Below are 13,618 nucleotides of genomic sequence, written 5' to 3' on the forward strand. Positions count from 1 at the left end.
TCATTTAATCCATTTGAAAAATCTAAGATCCACAGTAGAAAACAGTAAAAAATTTTCAATTAATAAAAGTCTATATTATTTTTTTTTAAAACAAAGTGGAAAAATTAATAAAATAGCACAAAATAAAAAAAATTCTACTTTGTTATTGTCACTTGTTCTGTGTAGTTCTGGCGAATTGGCAGCTGATTTTTAAATTAATGGAAGAGTTCATTTTCTGACAGGAATAAAAATAAAAAATAGAGAACGGACCAGAGAAAATTAATAGAGTTTTAATAAATACAATTTTATGGTACTTGGCATGTCTGTTTTTCCACGAGCGTTACTGAAGAATTTGTTGTTAAGAAAGAGCGAAGTGCAACCAAATATGGGAAACTTTGATTCGCGTTTCTCTTCAAATATATCAAAACTGACTCGTTTGACATTACAAATTGCTTACGTCATGCCCGCCAACTAGTTAGAGCCATTATATATTGCAGGTGGTTTTACCTGTTTTCTGTATACGTCAATACCAATTCACAATGAACTGTTATTTCTTTTATTAAATTTAAGTATAGAATTTAAATCCATTGCTTAATATTTCAATGCTTTAAGATGAATATAATAATAAATTTGTACTAATAAGTTATATAAACATTTTAAATTTTGGTCATGTAAAAAAACACACAATGATTTGAAAAATTCTAAAACTGTTTTCAATAAAAACTTTTCACTTATTTAAATAATATGTGAAAAGATGAATTCCTAATAAAATATTATTATTTTGGAAAAATGAGAAATTTTTAATGTAAATATATATATTACAGAGTCTATTTTACATCATATTATGTTTTTACATAAATATATTCATTAAAGATTCATTTTCAAACCCTAAATATTTAAACATATTTTAAACCTTTATTTTTCGAAATATTAAGATACTTGCTTTCGAAAATATTTCAATTGATTTTTTTTCTGCAAAAATACTATATTTTTTTCTTTCTTTCTTTAAATCTATCTAAATTTGAAATGCACAATCCAATCAAAATAATTATTAAGAGTTAATTTTGTTTGAAACATTTGAAAAATATTTGAAAATTTATAGAAAACAAATAAAACAATTTAGTATAATATATTTTGGCATTTTCCTATTATAAAAATAATCTGATACGATTATTCATTTTATAATGATAAATTTTAAACTAAAGCAAAAAATTTTTAAATGATGAAATTTGAAGACTAAAGTGGTTAATCAAAAAAATTCAGAGCTAGCTCTAAGTATTAAAAATTTGTTTTTTTACAAACCTTAACAAAGCATCTTCGAAAATTAGAAAAAATAATCTTTTATACGAATAAAAATAAAATATTACAAGAAATAGGATATTGATTCAAATATTATAGAAATATGTTACTATTGTTTATATCAAGAAAAGTTATATTAATGAATCTAAGTAATGAATTTTCATTACTTCAGTAACTATTACATGATAGTTTAAAGTTTTTTTCTTCTAGTCGCTTACATGTTATAATATATTACATTCGAAAATATACATAACTATTTCGGAATAAATAAAATATTTTAACTACTGTAAAAGTTCTTCTAGCTGATAATATTTTAAGAAACTTTCTAATCTTTTAGTTGTTGTATTTTTAGTAGCAACAGCATAGTCCATAAATTATTATATATTGACCGTTGCGAATTATTGTATTAAAGTTTATGTAAGAAAAAATAAATATTCTCGATATTTCAAGACTGCCTTTAACTGATATTTACTACGTCTAGACCAAATTTATTTTCTTCTGTATTAGAAATAAATTTTATGCCATATTGTTGATTTTTTTTAATTTTATCCTCTCAAACAAAATGAATGCTGTGTCAGTATTTATAAATATTTTATGCTTAGAAAGAAACAAAGCGAGTGTTTTCAAAATTCAAAATCTGCGATACTTTATTTTTTTATGAATTCATCAGACGATTATTTACTATTTTCGTTTTTAATTTTTAAATGGATTAAAGTATATCAAACGTAATGGAATCTACGCTTGTAAATAATCGTTTTCTTTTAAGAGCGAAAGATAGTAACAATAATTAGACTATTATATAGAAACTAACAAATATGGATGAAAAATACTGAATACATAATACTGAAAATGATACATAATTGCATATAGTTAGTTGTGAAATATGAACCAACTTTATTTTAATGCGTAGGAAAATTGTAATGTAATAACTAATTTATCAAAAAAAAAAATGTCAATCGTTTTGAAAATCCCAACTATATTTCCGCTAAATTTTGTATAGCATGGTTTACAAGTAGGCAGCTGATCTTCATTTTTAAACAGACGAATACATTCGATAAATAGAAGGAAAACATGAAAAAAAAGCGGAAAATTAAAAGAAAATATTAGAATTATAATAAATATATTTCCATTGAATTCAATGAAACTATTCCTCTATTTCTTATTCTTAATGTATTTTCATTCGCATGTTATAAAGAAGTGAAACGCAGCCAGATCTATCAAACTTTCGTTCATGTCTCCCTACCAACTCATGGAAATAGACTTTTCTATGTCACGCGATACGTCACACCAGTCAACTCGTCAGAGCCAGACCTATTAAACACTTGTCAGTGGCGTTTATTTTTCTGATAAATACCCTTTGTTGTTTCAAAAGCAAAGAGGATCAGTAATTCCACTCATGTAATTTTGATAATGATTACGGCGTAATTGAAGTAGAGATTGGAATTTTGAAAAAGTAGTAGATATATAACCATTGCTAATATAGAACCATTTTATTTTTGCTATTTTTGGTAGAATTTCTGAAAACCCATGCCTATCAAAAGTGAAACATGTACATATTTGTGAGATAAAAGTGCTGACCAAAATCATCAAAATGAATAAATAAATAAGTAAAGAAAGAAAACTAATTTTAAACAGAAAAGAATTTTATCTGTGAATAATAATTTGTTAAATAACAGAACAGTTCAAATAATAAATATATTTTTTTAAATATGATCGTGAAATTATATGTTATTATAAATTAGACACCATTTGGCTGCCAGATTGCTCGCCAAGACTGTTGATTTTTTTGGATTATTGAACGATTAATATGGGATACATTTTTTAAACTTCCGATTTTTTTTTATACAACTTCAAAATAGGACTTTAACTGAATCATTCTGCAGCAGATTATTGGGCGCACAAATTAAAAGGGCATATATTATGAAGTATAAGCGGAAGTGAAAATCCCATTTTGGAATAAGTGATAAAAAAAAGTAATTTTTAAATATAATTTCAACATTAGCAAACACACGCGATTGAATATTTTGATGGATGAATTTGAATTTCAAAACATTAAAAAAACAAATGAAATGAGCATTACTTTTAAAAAGCTTTTTTCAACCCACACCAAACTTAACATTAAAGGCATCGTAACACTGTAAATTGAACTTGAAGAATTTATTAAAAGTAAAAAAAAAAAAAAACTGTATATAAATGAAACTGATATCATTAAAGAGATAATTTTTTGACTTTTAAATCAATGCAAAAACCTTTTTGAGGAATTAATAGTTTTGGAAGTCTTCTATTTCCAATAGGTAAATTACAGGGAGTATCCATAGTGATGGTTAAGCCTATTTTCAATCTCGATTATTAAACTTTCTGATTAAAGTTTAGTTCTTAATTTCTTTTACATCTGACTGAATGAAGTGTTTGTCACAGCGGGCAGTATTTGTATTATAATAATTTTATTTAAGTAGCAAAGTGTTGAATCACATGCAGCTATGAAAACGCTGAATAAAGCAATCTGATGAAACTTTCGTACATTGATAATTGTATATTTCATTGCTGCCATTCCGCAATAAGTAATAAGAACGATTTTTTCTGTGCCACGTACGTTAGCGTTTTATATAGATATAAAAAATGTTATGTTTTAACGTGCTACATTTGTTTTGTAGATTAAAAGGACACAAAAATAGGCTATTTAACATATGTACAATCTGTTATGAGTCGGAATTCTACTTTCGTTTTGGAATCAGTTTATTTTTGTATAACACAAGACAGAGAATTTCATGAGGCTATTTACATAATGATGATAGAAACTGATCAGAATATTTACAAATGAAGTAGACTGAAATTGATCAACTGATCCATACATCAAAGAGATGAACGTACAAAATGTTTTCCTTAAAGCAAACACAACATATTATACTTAAATCAAAACCGGATTGCCAGATTCCAAGTTGGAATAAGATATAACAGAAACTCTAAAATGAAAATAAACAGGGAATATAAAATTTATTAGGAGTGGCAACACAATCCATTACTATGCGTACATTAAATTTTTATTACAGTGATTGATTTCTTGAGAAATGTTTAATATCACACTCGTTAACCTGTCATAAATTGTTTTTTAGAAAATCTCAAGGGTTAAAATTTTATTCCTGGTTCATTCAATCAGGCGTTTTTAATCCTTTCTGTCAAAACTAAATTCATTCTAGACATAAATTTAGGCTTATGAATAAAAAAAATACCATTTTTTTTTATTTCGGTGTCTAGTTGTTTTTATGTTGCTTCTTTTCTTATTCAAGATTGATGTTAAAAGTGCTTAGAGCAAATTCTTATTCTTTATTTAAACTCGAACGAAAATATGTAAAGAAATGGCAATAAAGAGCCGAAATGGCAGAACATACATATATTTCGTATACACATATTCTTTATGATTACTTAACAGAATTTCCAAACAATCAAATTGAGCTTCACATATGCAAGTCTTCTACTACAAAATAACCACTTGAATATTTATATAAATCCCCCCTCTAAGTTCTTTCACAAATATGCAGTCAATTTTACTTCCAAAAATCCCAAATCATTATCCAAAATCATCGTAAACATTTATTACCCGCGTCAAAAGAGAAATATACCTTGACTAAAACTGGCTGAGAGCTTTACTTCAAAAGATTTATACATTCCAAATCGTCCCCGAAATCATCGAAAACCTTTTATCGACATTTAAAACGAAAACACCGTCGTCAGACGATGTTTTAAAAAGGAAGTTTTCTTTTCCTGTACCTAAAGCGATCTCTTATTTCACTCTTTAGTTCGAAAGTCTTCGGATGGGGTATTTGATCACGGAAGTGGGCACCCTGATGCAAGAGCTGAAGCTCTATTTGTGGAATATGAGGGACCGGTTCCATATTGCAGAGGGGGAGCCGGTGGTGGATCTCCTGGAGGGACTGCTCGATTATCAGAGGAAGCATGGAAAGAACGACGAATCTCAGTTCAAGAACAACTCGCAGGTGAGTTTGCTGCGTGATGTTAGAATATTATATGTTAATAAAAATAAAAATTATTGTTGCTGTTTATGCATGCCGTGGCTCAAATAATTCAGAGTACACCTTACTTTTACTTGATAAATCCGACTTACAATATAAATAGCACATGACCGAGAAGTGCAAACACGTTTTTATTTTCACGCATAACAAATGGTTTGATTTAAAGTAAAAATAAAGAACAATCAACAGAAAACTACTTAATTAAAAAGTTTTAGAAGCATTTTAAATAAACCTATGCAGATTTTTGCCTCAAAAAATTGACAATACACCAATGAAATTTTGTACTATCTCGCATAAAAGAAAGTATCAGTATTTAGTTGCATGTCTTTTGGCCTTTATAATGACCTTTAAATGTCATGGTACCAATTCGATCAATATTTGGTGGTATTTGAAGATATTTTACCCCATTCTTCTTGCAACACTTGTTTCAAATGGGTTTTGTTTCTAATTTTGTGTTTTTGGACCGCTGTTTCGAGTGTGGTCTACATATATTCAATGACATTGATGTCGAGGGACTGTAGTTGTGTGTGTAACTGCTGTTTACAATGAAAAAGACGCCACATTTTGATATTTTTCGCAGTGTGTTTGGAATCGTTGTCGTGCAGGAAAATGAATTTTCTTCAGTAAAATATCCCCAGACACTATCAAAAATTGGTTGAATCGGTACCACGACGGTTAGAGGCCATTATAAAAGCCAAAAGACATGCAACTGAATACTGACACTTTCTTTCTATGCGAGATATTACAAAATTTCTTTGGTGTATTCTCAATTTTTTGAGACAAAACACTGCATGTTATTTAAAATGCTTTAAAACTTTTAAAATGCTTCTGAAACTTTTCAATTTAGAAGTTTTTCATTGATTGTTTATTGATTTTACTTTAATTTAAACCATTTCTTATGTGTAAAAATAAAAATATGTTTGCACTTATCGGTAATGTGATATTTATATTGAAAGTCGGATTTATCAAGTAAAATTAAGGTGTACTCTCAATTGTTTGTGCTACTTTATATGTTCTGCATCTCTATTTAAACAATAAGGTCGAATTCAAACGAATTTTGCACACTTATCACATAAGAATTGAGAAAGAATAGTGTCGATGTTTCCAAGTAAAAAAAAAATAATTATTTCAATTAATTAGAAATTCACAGAAATTTTATATTTCTTCATTTTAAACGACTATACCTATATTTGTTTCAAATTTCTCTTTTTTTTTTATTTCAATAGACATTACTTTTATGATCTTAGTGATTTAACCGTGCTTAAAACTGAGCTTATATCAATCATTCAAACGAAGATATCCTCTCTAAAAGTTCTGCATTTGTGAAAAAAATTAGTGTACTAATATAACAAATGTTAAAATGTTATACAGAAATTAGTCTTTAGAAATTTTTAAAACTCGTTTGGTTCAATTGAAACTCCAATTTTAATTTAAAACAGACGATAAAGATACTTATTTTAAAACTACAGAATTTCACAGGGATAAACTTTGAAGAATGGGAACATACACATATCAAAGAATTGTTTTCATTTTAATCAATTAAAAATTAATTGAAGTTTCGGTGATTTCCTGTAATAAAGCCTGAAAACATTATTGCATAATATAGATTTTTATGCCATTTTAAAATACATTTTTTTTAATAATTGCAGTGCAATTTTTTCCTGAATTTTGGCCATTTGTTAAAAATATTATTTTATAATGTGTTCGAGTAATTTTTATCCAACAAATTATAGATTCGTAACAATACTATTTTACACATAAGTCAATTTAATATCTATAATTAAATTAATTTCGCTTGCTATAGGGTATATCTTTTTTAAAGTTATTAGAAACAAGGGCATAGAATCTGCATTCCATATCTGATTTGTAAGATTTTAAAAAAGAAAAAAAGATAGAAATATATTCAAAACTTTGAAATGGATTTCAGCAAGAGACAAGGCACATTTCTTTTATTTTGAATACGTTCCAAAACTTTGGAATGAAATCGATTTTTTTAAATAGAAAAGACCTATTTTAACACATCGTTAACACATTTCAAGCCATATTTCTTTCCGTCAAGAAAATAGATAAATTAATCATTCCATATTCAAAAACAGATTAGCAGAAATTAATGAATGATTAATGGCAGCTTGCTTCTCTTGCGTCGCATTTTTCTAGGTCAAGTTTCACATTTTACAGTTCTTACTACAGATTTGTATAATTTATTTTCTTTCAATAAATGCTTTTTGTAATTGTTTCTTTAATTGGACAGTGGACTTTGAAATAGCAAAAACGGACGAAAACGTGCAATTTTATTTTTATCGTTTCATTACCAAAATATATGTCTATATTCAACTAAAATAGTATTATAAAATGTATTGTTCAATTAAAAAAATAGTTGAAGGGTTAAGTGGAAAAGAAGTACATCTTAATGACTTTTCTCAAAATGATATTGTAATTAGATTTAAATATGTTTAAAAGGTTCTAAGTGTCTTAATTTTTGAAAAAATTAAACGGAATTGATAATAAAGATTTCGGTCAAACATTAAAAGAAAATATCGTATGCATTTTATGTTTTGAGTTTTTTAAAATAGTTAAAAGTCAATCTTAGTTCAGGAAAACATAAAATTCCTATAAAAAATTCAGTAAGTGTGCATAAAAATATTTCTAAAAAATTAGCATTTAATTGGAATTACAAAATCATAATTACTTTTGTTCCAAATAAATTTACATTGGGTATTAAGAAAAAAATAATAGAAAAAATTAAAACGCCTGGAATATTTTGAAATTTTTAAAAATGATATATGTTTTAAATTTTTAAAAAATGATGTATTTGTTTAAAAATATTTTTAAGAATGACGCATTTATATTTTAAAGTATATGCATGACAAATTTCATAACCCTAAATGAATAATGCCCAAAAGTGTCCAATATAGTCCACTTTACCCTTAAAAGATAAAAAGGTTTACTTCATTTTCTCTATTTTTCTAAAAAGTATTTTTTAAGACATCTAATTATTGCAAGGCGTATGAATTGGCTCAATATACATCTTTTTTAATGTTTACTAGCCGCCTTCGGCAACCTGTTGTTCATCCACCATATTAATAATGTTAATCTAGACATCAAATGTATACACTTCCTATTCAACAAATCAACCAAATTGGATGATTAAGTACTATCACAGCAAAAGAATGCTTTGTTTTAATTGTAAACTAAACATAGAGAACTGTGTTGGTTATCTGTTTTTGTAATGTGATGAAATGAAATAAACTGACGATTTTGTGACGATTGACTGAGAACTGACGATTTTGATAAACCTTTTGAGATTGGAAGTGGAGGGGGGGGGTGCTTTGGCATAGATTTATCTTGCGATATCTCCTATAATAGGAATGTGGTAAGAAGCAAAAACTTTGATGGTATATCTGAAAATCATCAGCTTTCATATAAAATAAAAATAGGCGAAATCATTACCTGAATGCGACTTGGGGGACTCCTTAAAGAATGCATAGAAAGGCATGATTCTGAAATTTCGCTCAATTGGAGAACAATAATAATTGATGATGCGTCTAGGTAGTATAAACTTTCATATGAAATAAAAATTCGCGAAATCAGATTTAACACTGCGGCTGAAAGATTATCCGTTCGTGTTTCTTATTATTTTAAATTTATAAGTACTTTTATGCCATTTAAATAAAGGAAATAATTTGAAAATTATTTCAGAAAAGGCGTTTCAATTTTTATGTGCCATTAATAAATAAACAGCATCGTAGTATAGGGAAAATAACTACATACCCAATTTATGCTCCTGAAAATTATCAATATATTTGATTAAAAATTTGATGTAAATTTAAAATTTTTAAGTTAATACCAGATTTAATTTATCTTACTTGCTTTGCTTCCGAGACAAAATTTTCAGATACTCATGGAAAATTAACAAGGAGGAAATCTATCTGTTAAATTAAGCTTATATATTATTACGGATATCTCCATCGGGTTCTTTTGACGATTTGTTAGTCGATGAAATAAACAGTCCTTTAGTAACAGACAACAACTTTTATTAACACGAAGAGGACAAATATACAGCCGAGACGAACACAGGAAACACATAGCAGCACACTGCAGCAAATAGTTGTTCACAAGTAGTAATCGGTAGTAAAAACAACTACAGAACACAAAGCGCCAGACAGAATTCAGCAGGAAGAAGGAATCTTCGTAGCTTCACTCTACCGCCTGTATCCTCCACTGTATCCTCGCTTCTCCACTGTATCCTCGCTTTAGCTATATCCAACTGCCTACTCATACTACACGGGTGGCTACACCAAGCACGACACGATGCTGCTTCTACTCGGGAACAGCTCGGCACACAGCTCAATTCAGCAAATGCTTGAACTCCACACAACGCTTGCGCTTCGCCGGAGTGATCCAACTATTCTCTGTAAGGGGGTCTGTTGCACGTTAAATCCGTCATGACCAAACGTCCTCCCGCTGGTGTGCTGGGGTATGGAGAGGGGGTGCCAGCTCAAGTGTCGTCCTCGACATCTGACCGCGGTTCAAAATTACGATGTCCGTCCCAAAATAGCCCTAGTGTTGCTTTAAACGGGACGTTAATATAACTAAACTAAACTAAACTAAACCAAACCAAACCAACTATTCGTTGTTGACTCTTTCCACGATCACGACTGACCTCGACTTGAGGCTGCCGGTCTTTTATAGTTCCCAAGGAAGGGCAGAGAAGATTCTGGAACAATCAGACATATCTTTGTTCCTATTGGCTCAAACACTAAAATTCTGGAAGTTTCCAGTAATATCTATTTTGTCACCAAAGTTGCCAAATTCGTCGCCAGATTGTCACCAAGCTTTGAAATCATTGTCGCGGTACACGATCAGCACCCAATAGAGCTGACCGTAAAACACTCTTTCTGGTGATTGAACTAACCACCAGAAAGTGGTGGGAAGCAACATGCTGGGAAGCAACATTTCAGGTTTATAACAATATATACGTGCAATTTTAATTTCAAGTTTATATACTTTAATTCACACATTTAGGCTTTTGCGTTTTGAAGTTGTGACTTCCATATGCATATGAATTGAATTATGCTCGCCAAATTGATGGACAGTTCATCAGTTGAGGGAATTTGTCACAAAAAAATAGAGATATATCTATAATTGCAGTAATAAAACCATATTCCCAGATTTATATACCCAACTCATTGTCTTTGATACAATGTTTGCGTACATGCATATGTTTTAACAGATAATCAGATTTCACATTGCCAATTTCTCCTAAAATTTGATGAAAATATATAATATTGGTGTAAATAATAATATATTAAATTTTATACACTTATTTTGACGCTTGATCAAATTATTCAGTTCATAGAAAAACAAACATTATTCAAAAATTTGTTTCTTTGGACTCGGAGAGATTTAAAATGTCAAATTCAACAAAGTCTGAACCTCAGATTCTTTGATTATTTGAATACTTGTCTTTATATGCTTAGTATTTAAGGAAGTAAATATTTGTAGATTTTTTTTCATCAGTTCTGAATCAATCAATATACCAATTAAGATTAATATAAAAAATAATCTTAGTACGAAATGTTCTGAATCACCCTGTGTATGCTAAATATCCTGAATATAAAAATAATCTTAGCATGAAAAGCTCTGAATCACCCTGCATGTTCTAAATAACTGTAGCATAAAGAAATAATCTTAGCATGAAAAGTTCAGAATCACCCTATGTATGCTAAATAATTTTAAAGTAAAAAAATAATTTTAACATAAAAAGTTCTGAATCCCCCTGTATGTGCTAGATAATAATCGGAACATAAAAAGTTCTAAATCGCCCTGTATATGCTAAATGCAATTAACGTAAAAAAGTAATCTTAACATAAGAACCCTGTCTGTGCTAAACAATTTTAAAGTAAAAAATAATCTTAGCATGAAAATTTCTGAATCACCTTGCATATATTAAATAATCTTAAATAAATAAGTTATTAAACAAAAATCAATTACTCTTATTATATAATTTATCATCATTATTGTTGCTATATAACATATATAGTATTCAATATTATAGCATTTTAAACAAGCTCTACATCTAAAGCAACCTTAACTCTATTTATGGAACAACCATTTTCAGAGAATAAAGCTCACATTTAGCATGAAACTGTAAAATCAGATTTAAACAAACAAAATCCTACTGTAATCCTTCGAGAAAAGTTAACTGAACATAATTTCTAAATAGTAATAATTTAGCTTTCACTATTAGTAAATAAATGTTCTATTTGATACACTTAAGAGCCATTATGGCTCCTTTGTGGCGAATGAATTTCATATTCTCTGCAGAGAATAAATCTAACTAAACTATACCAGGCACTTCTGCATCGATTATATTGTTCCTTCCCTCAATTAATTCCGAACGTAGTTATCTTTATTCGTCGCCAATTACTGTATATTTATAACTTTCTGTGGAAAGGCTATTACGAGATAGTATCTACTCTAATTGGGTATAGAGTGTATGTATATCATGTTCGTCGGTTTTTGAAGCAATTATTTTTTGTAATTTCCAGACGACTGTTCAATTAAAATGATAAAAGGAATGTTTTATAACCGATTCAGATTTTTGAGAAGATATGGGAAGCAGTTCGCATGACATCTAAGTTACGTGAGAAACGTAATTCACTTGTTATTTCCCATGCATATCTTAAACTTACGGTCTGTTAGATGACATATATTTTTTTAATGTGATAATGATTATAAGCTAGCATATGATCTGCAAATCAAAACTTGTATGATAAAAAAAATCGCTTAAAAGGCTCTACGTGTAGACTGCTGAAAATAAAACTACCAAATTTGACAAGTAGTAACTTCTTAGATAATACACGTAAGATCATAATAATTCATTAACAAAGTGATTTTCAGTTTTAAATTAATTTTTAATTAAATATTGTATCTTTAATGTTTTTTTCAGTATAGATGTTCCTGTCAAAGCCTCACCTGAGAGCACCCTTTAAATAGATTTTTAGTTAAATTTGCAGCTTTAAAGTTTTTATCAATATAGTTGTTTATATCAAAATCTCACCTAGCTGCACTCTTTAAATAAATTTTTAATTAAATAATGATCAAAACTATTTTTATCAAGATTGATACTCAGTCAAAGCCTTACCGGAGAGAACCCTGGACATGAGGATAAGAGTCTTTCGATTCAGTGATTGATCCTCACTTCCTTGGTAGACATGGTTATATTGTGAGTTTGAGTTACCTCCATTCCAATGACGCGGAATACTTCCTATGGAAGGAATTGATCTATGAACGTAATAACCTTTCTTTTATACTGCCACATGATGGCCATTTAACTACCCTGGATACGTAGTTAAGGCATGAGTAAATGATATGAGATTCATACCGAATGAAAATGTTAGTATTATTCATAGCATTGGGATCGACACTAACAATTTTCCCCATAAGTTGTTGCAATGTTTCAGTAAAAAAAAATGTTATACAGAATTTTTTATAAGCTCATTCCTTTTCTGCTTTTGTAATACAGAAAATTGTCCATACATAATTTAATGAATTAATATATCATTCATAAACAAATACAAAATGCTAGAATATTTATGAAAAAAGTGCAGGGACAGTTTCTAACGTCATTACAATGGGGTAAGCAACTAGACGCAATACAACCTTTCTTTTAAAATTCGGTTTCTTTTGCAGCTGACCAACCGTTTTTATTCATTTATTAAAGTACTGGTGTATTTTACCGGCCACCGCGATAAATCGACAAAAAAAAAAGCAAACAATCATTAGCTGAAGACGTTATTCGTCTTAACGAAACCTTGCATCTTATGCATAATGATACTTGTCATTCTTGGCGTTGTCTGATAATTGCCAAATAAACCGAATGCACCTATCTTGGCGATATTCTGGCCTTTTATGCATAATGGAGCTTGATGCCTTGACTTAATCTGAAAATCTCAAAATAAAACCATTATCCTGGCGTAACCTGAAAATCCCCAAAAAAAACCGAAAATTCAAATATCTTGGCGTTTCATGTATAATAGAGCTTGGCAGAATTTTGTGTGCAATAGAGTTTGGCGATCTTGGCATAATCTGAAAAATCGCCAAATAAACCTGAAAACTGTAAAAATAAAGAAGCGCCTTTATTTTGATTTATTTAATTTAACCGTATAAATACCTTTATTTTTACATTTCTTTTACTTCCTAAATAAATTTATGCAGCTTTTATTAAAAAACTAAAATTCTTTCAGTGCGAAATGAATCGAGTAGTTTTAAATATGAATTGATTTTTGTTGAATCAAGAAGCGACC

The 13,618-nt window shown here is 29.0% G+C and overlaps 1 protein-coding gene across 1 annotated transcript in view; it reads left to right on the top strand.

Moving 5' to 3' along the window:
• Window positions 1-13,618, top strand: part of LOC129956574 (uncharacterized) — a 634,064-nt gene that overhangs the window by 494,298 nt on the left and 126,148 nt on the right. Inside the window, exon 11 of the mRNA XM_056068502.1 lies at window positions 5,076-5,273. Within this exon, the coding sequence (XP_055924477.1) occupies window positions 5,076-5,273 (198 nt within the window). The remainder of the gene's footprint in view (window positions 1-5,075; window positions 5,274-13,618) is intronic.

This window comes from Argiope bruennichi, chromosome 11, assembly GCF_947563725.1.
Source record: "Argiope bruennichi chromosome 11, qqArgBrue1.1, whole genome shotgun sequence".
In the NCBI taxonomy this organism is placed as follows: domain Eukaryota; kingdom Metazoa; phylum Arthropoda; class Arachnida; order Araneae; family Araneidae; genus Argiope; species Argiope bruennichi.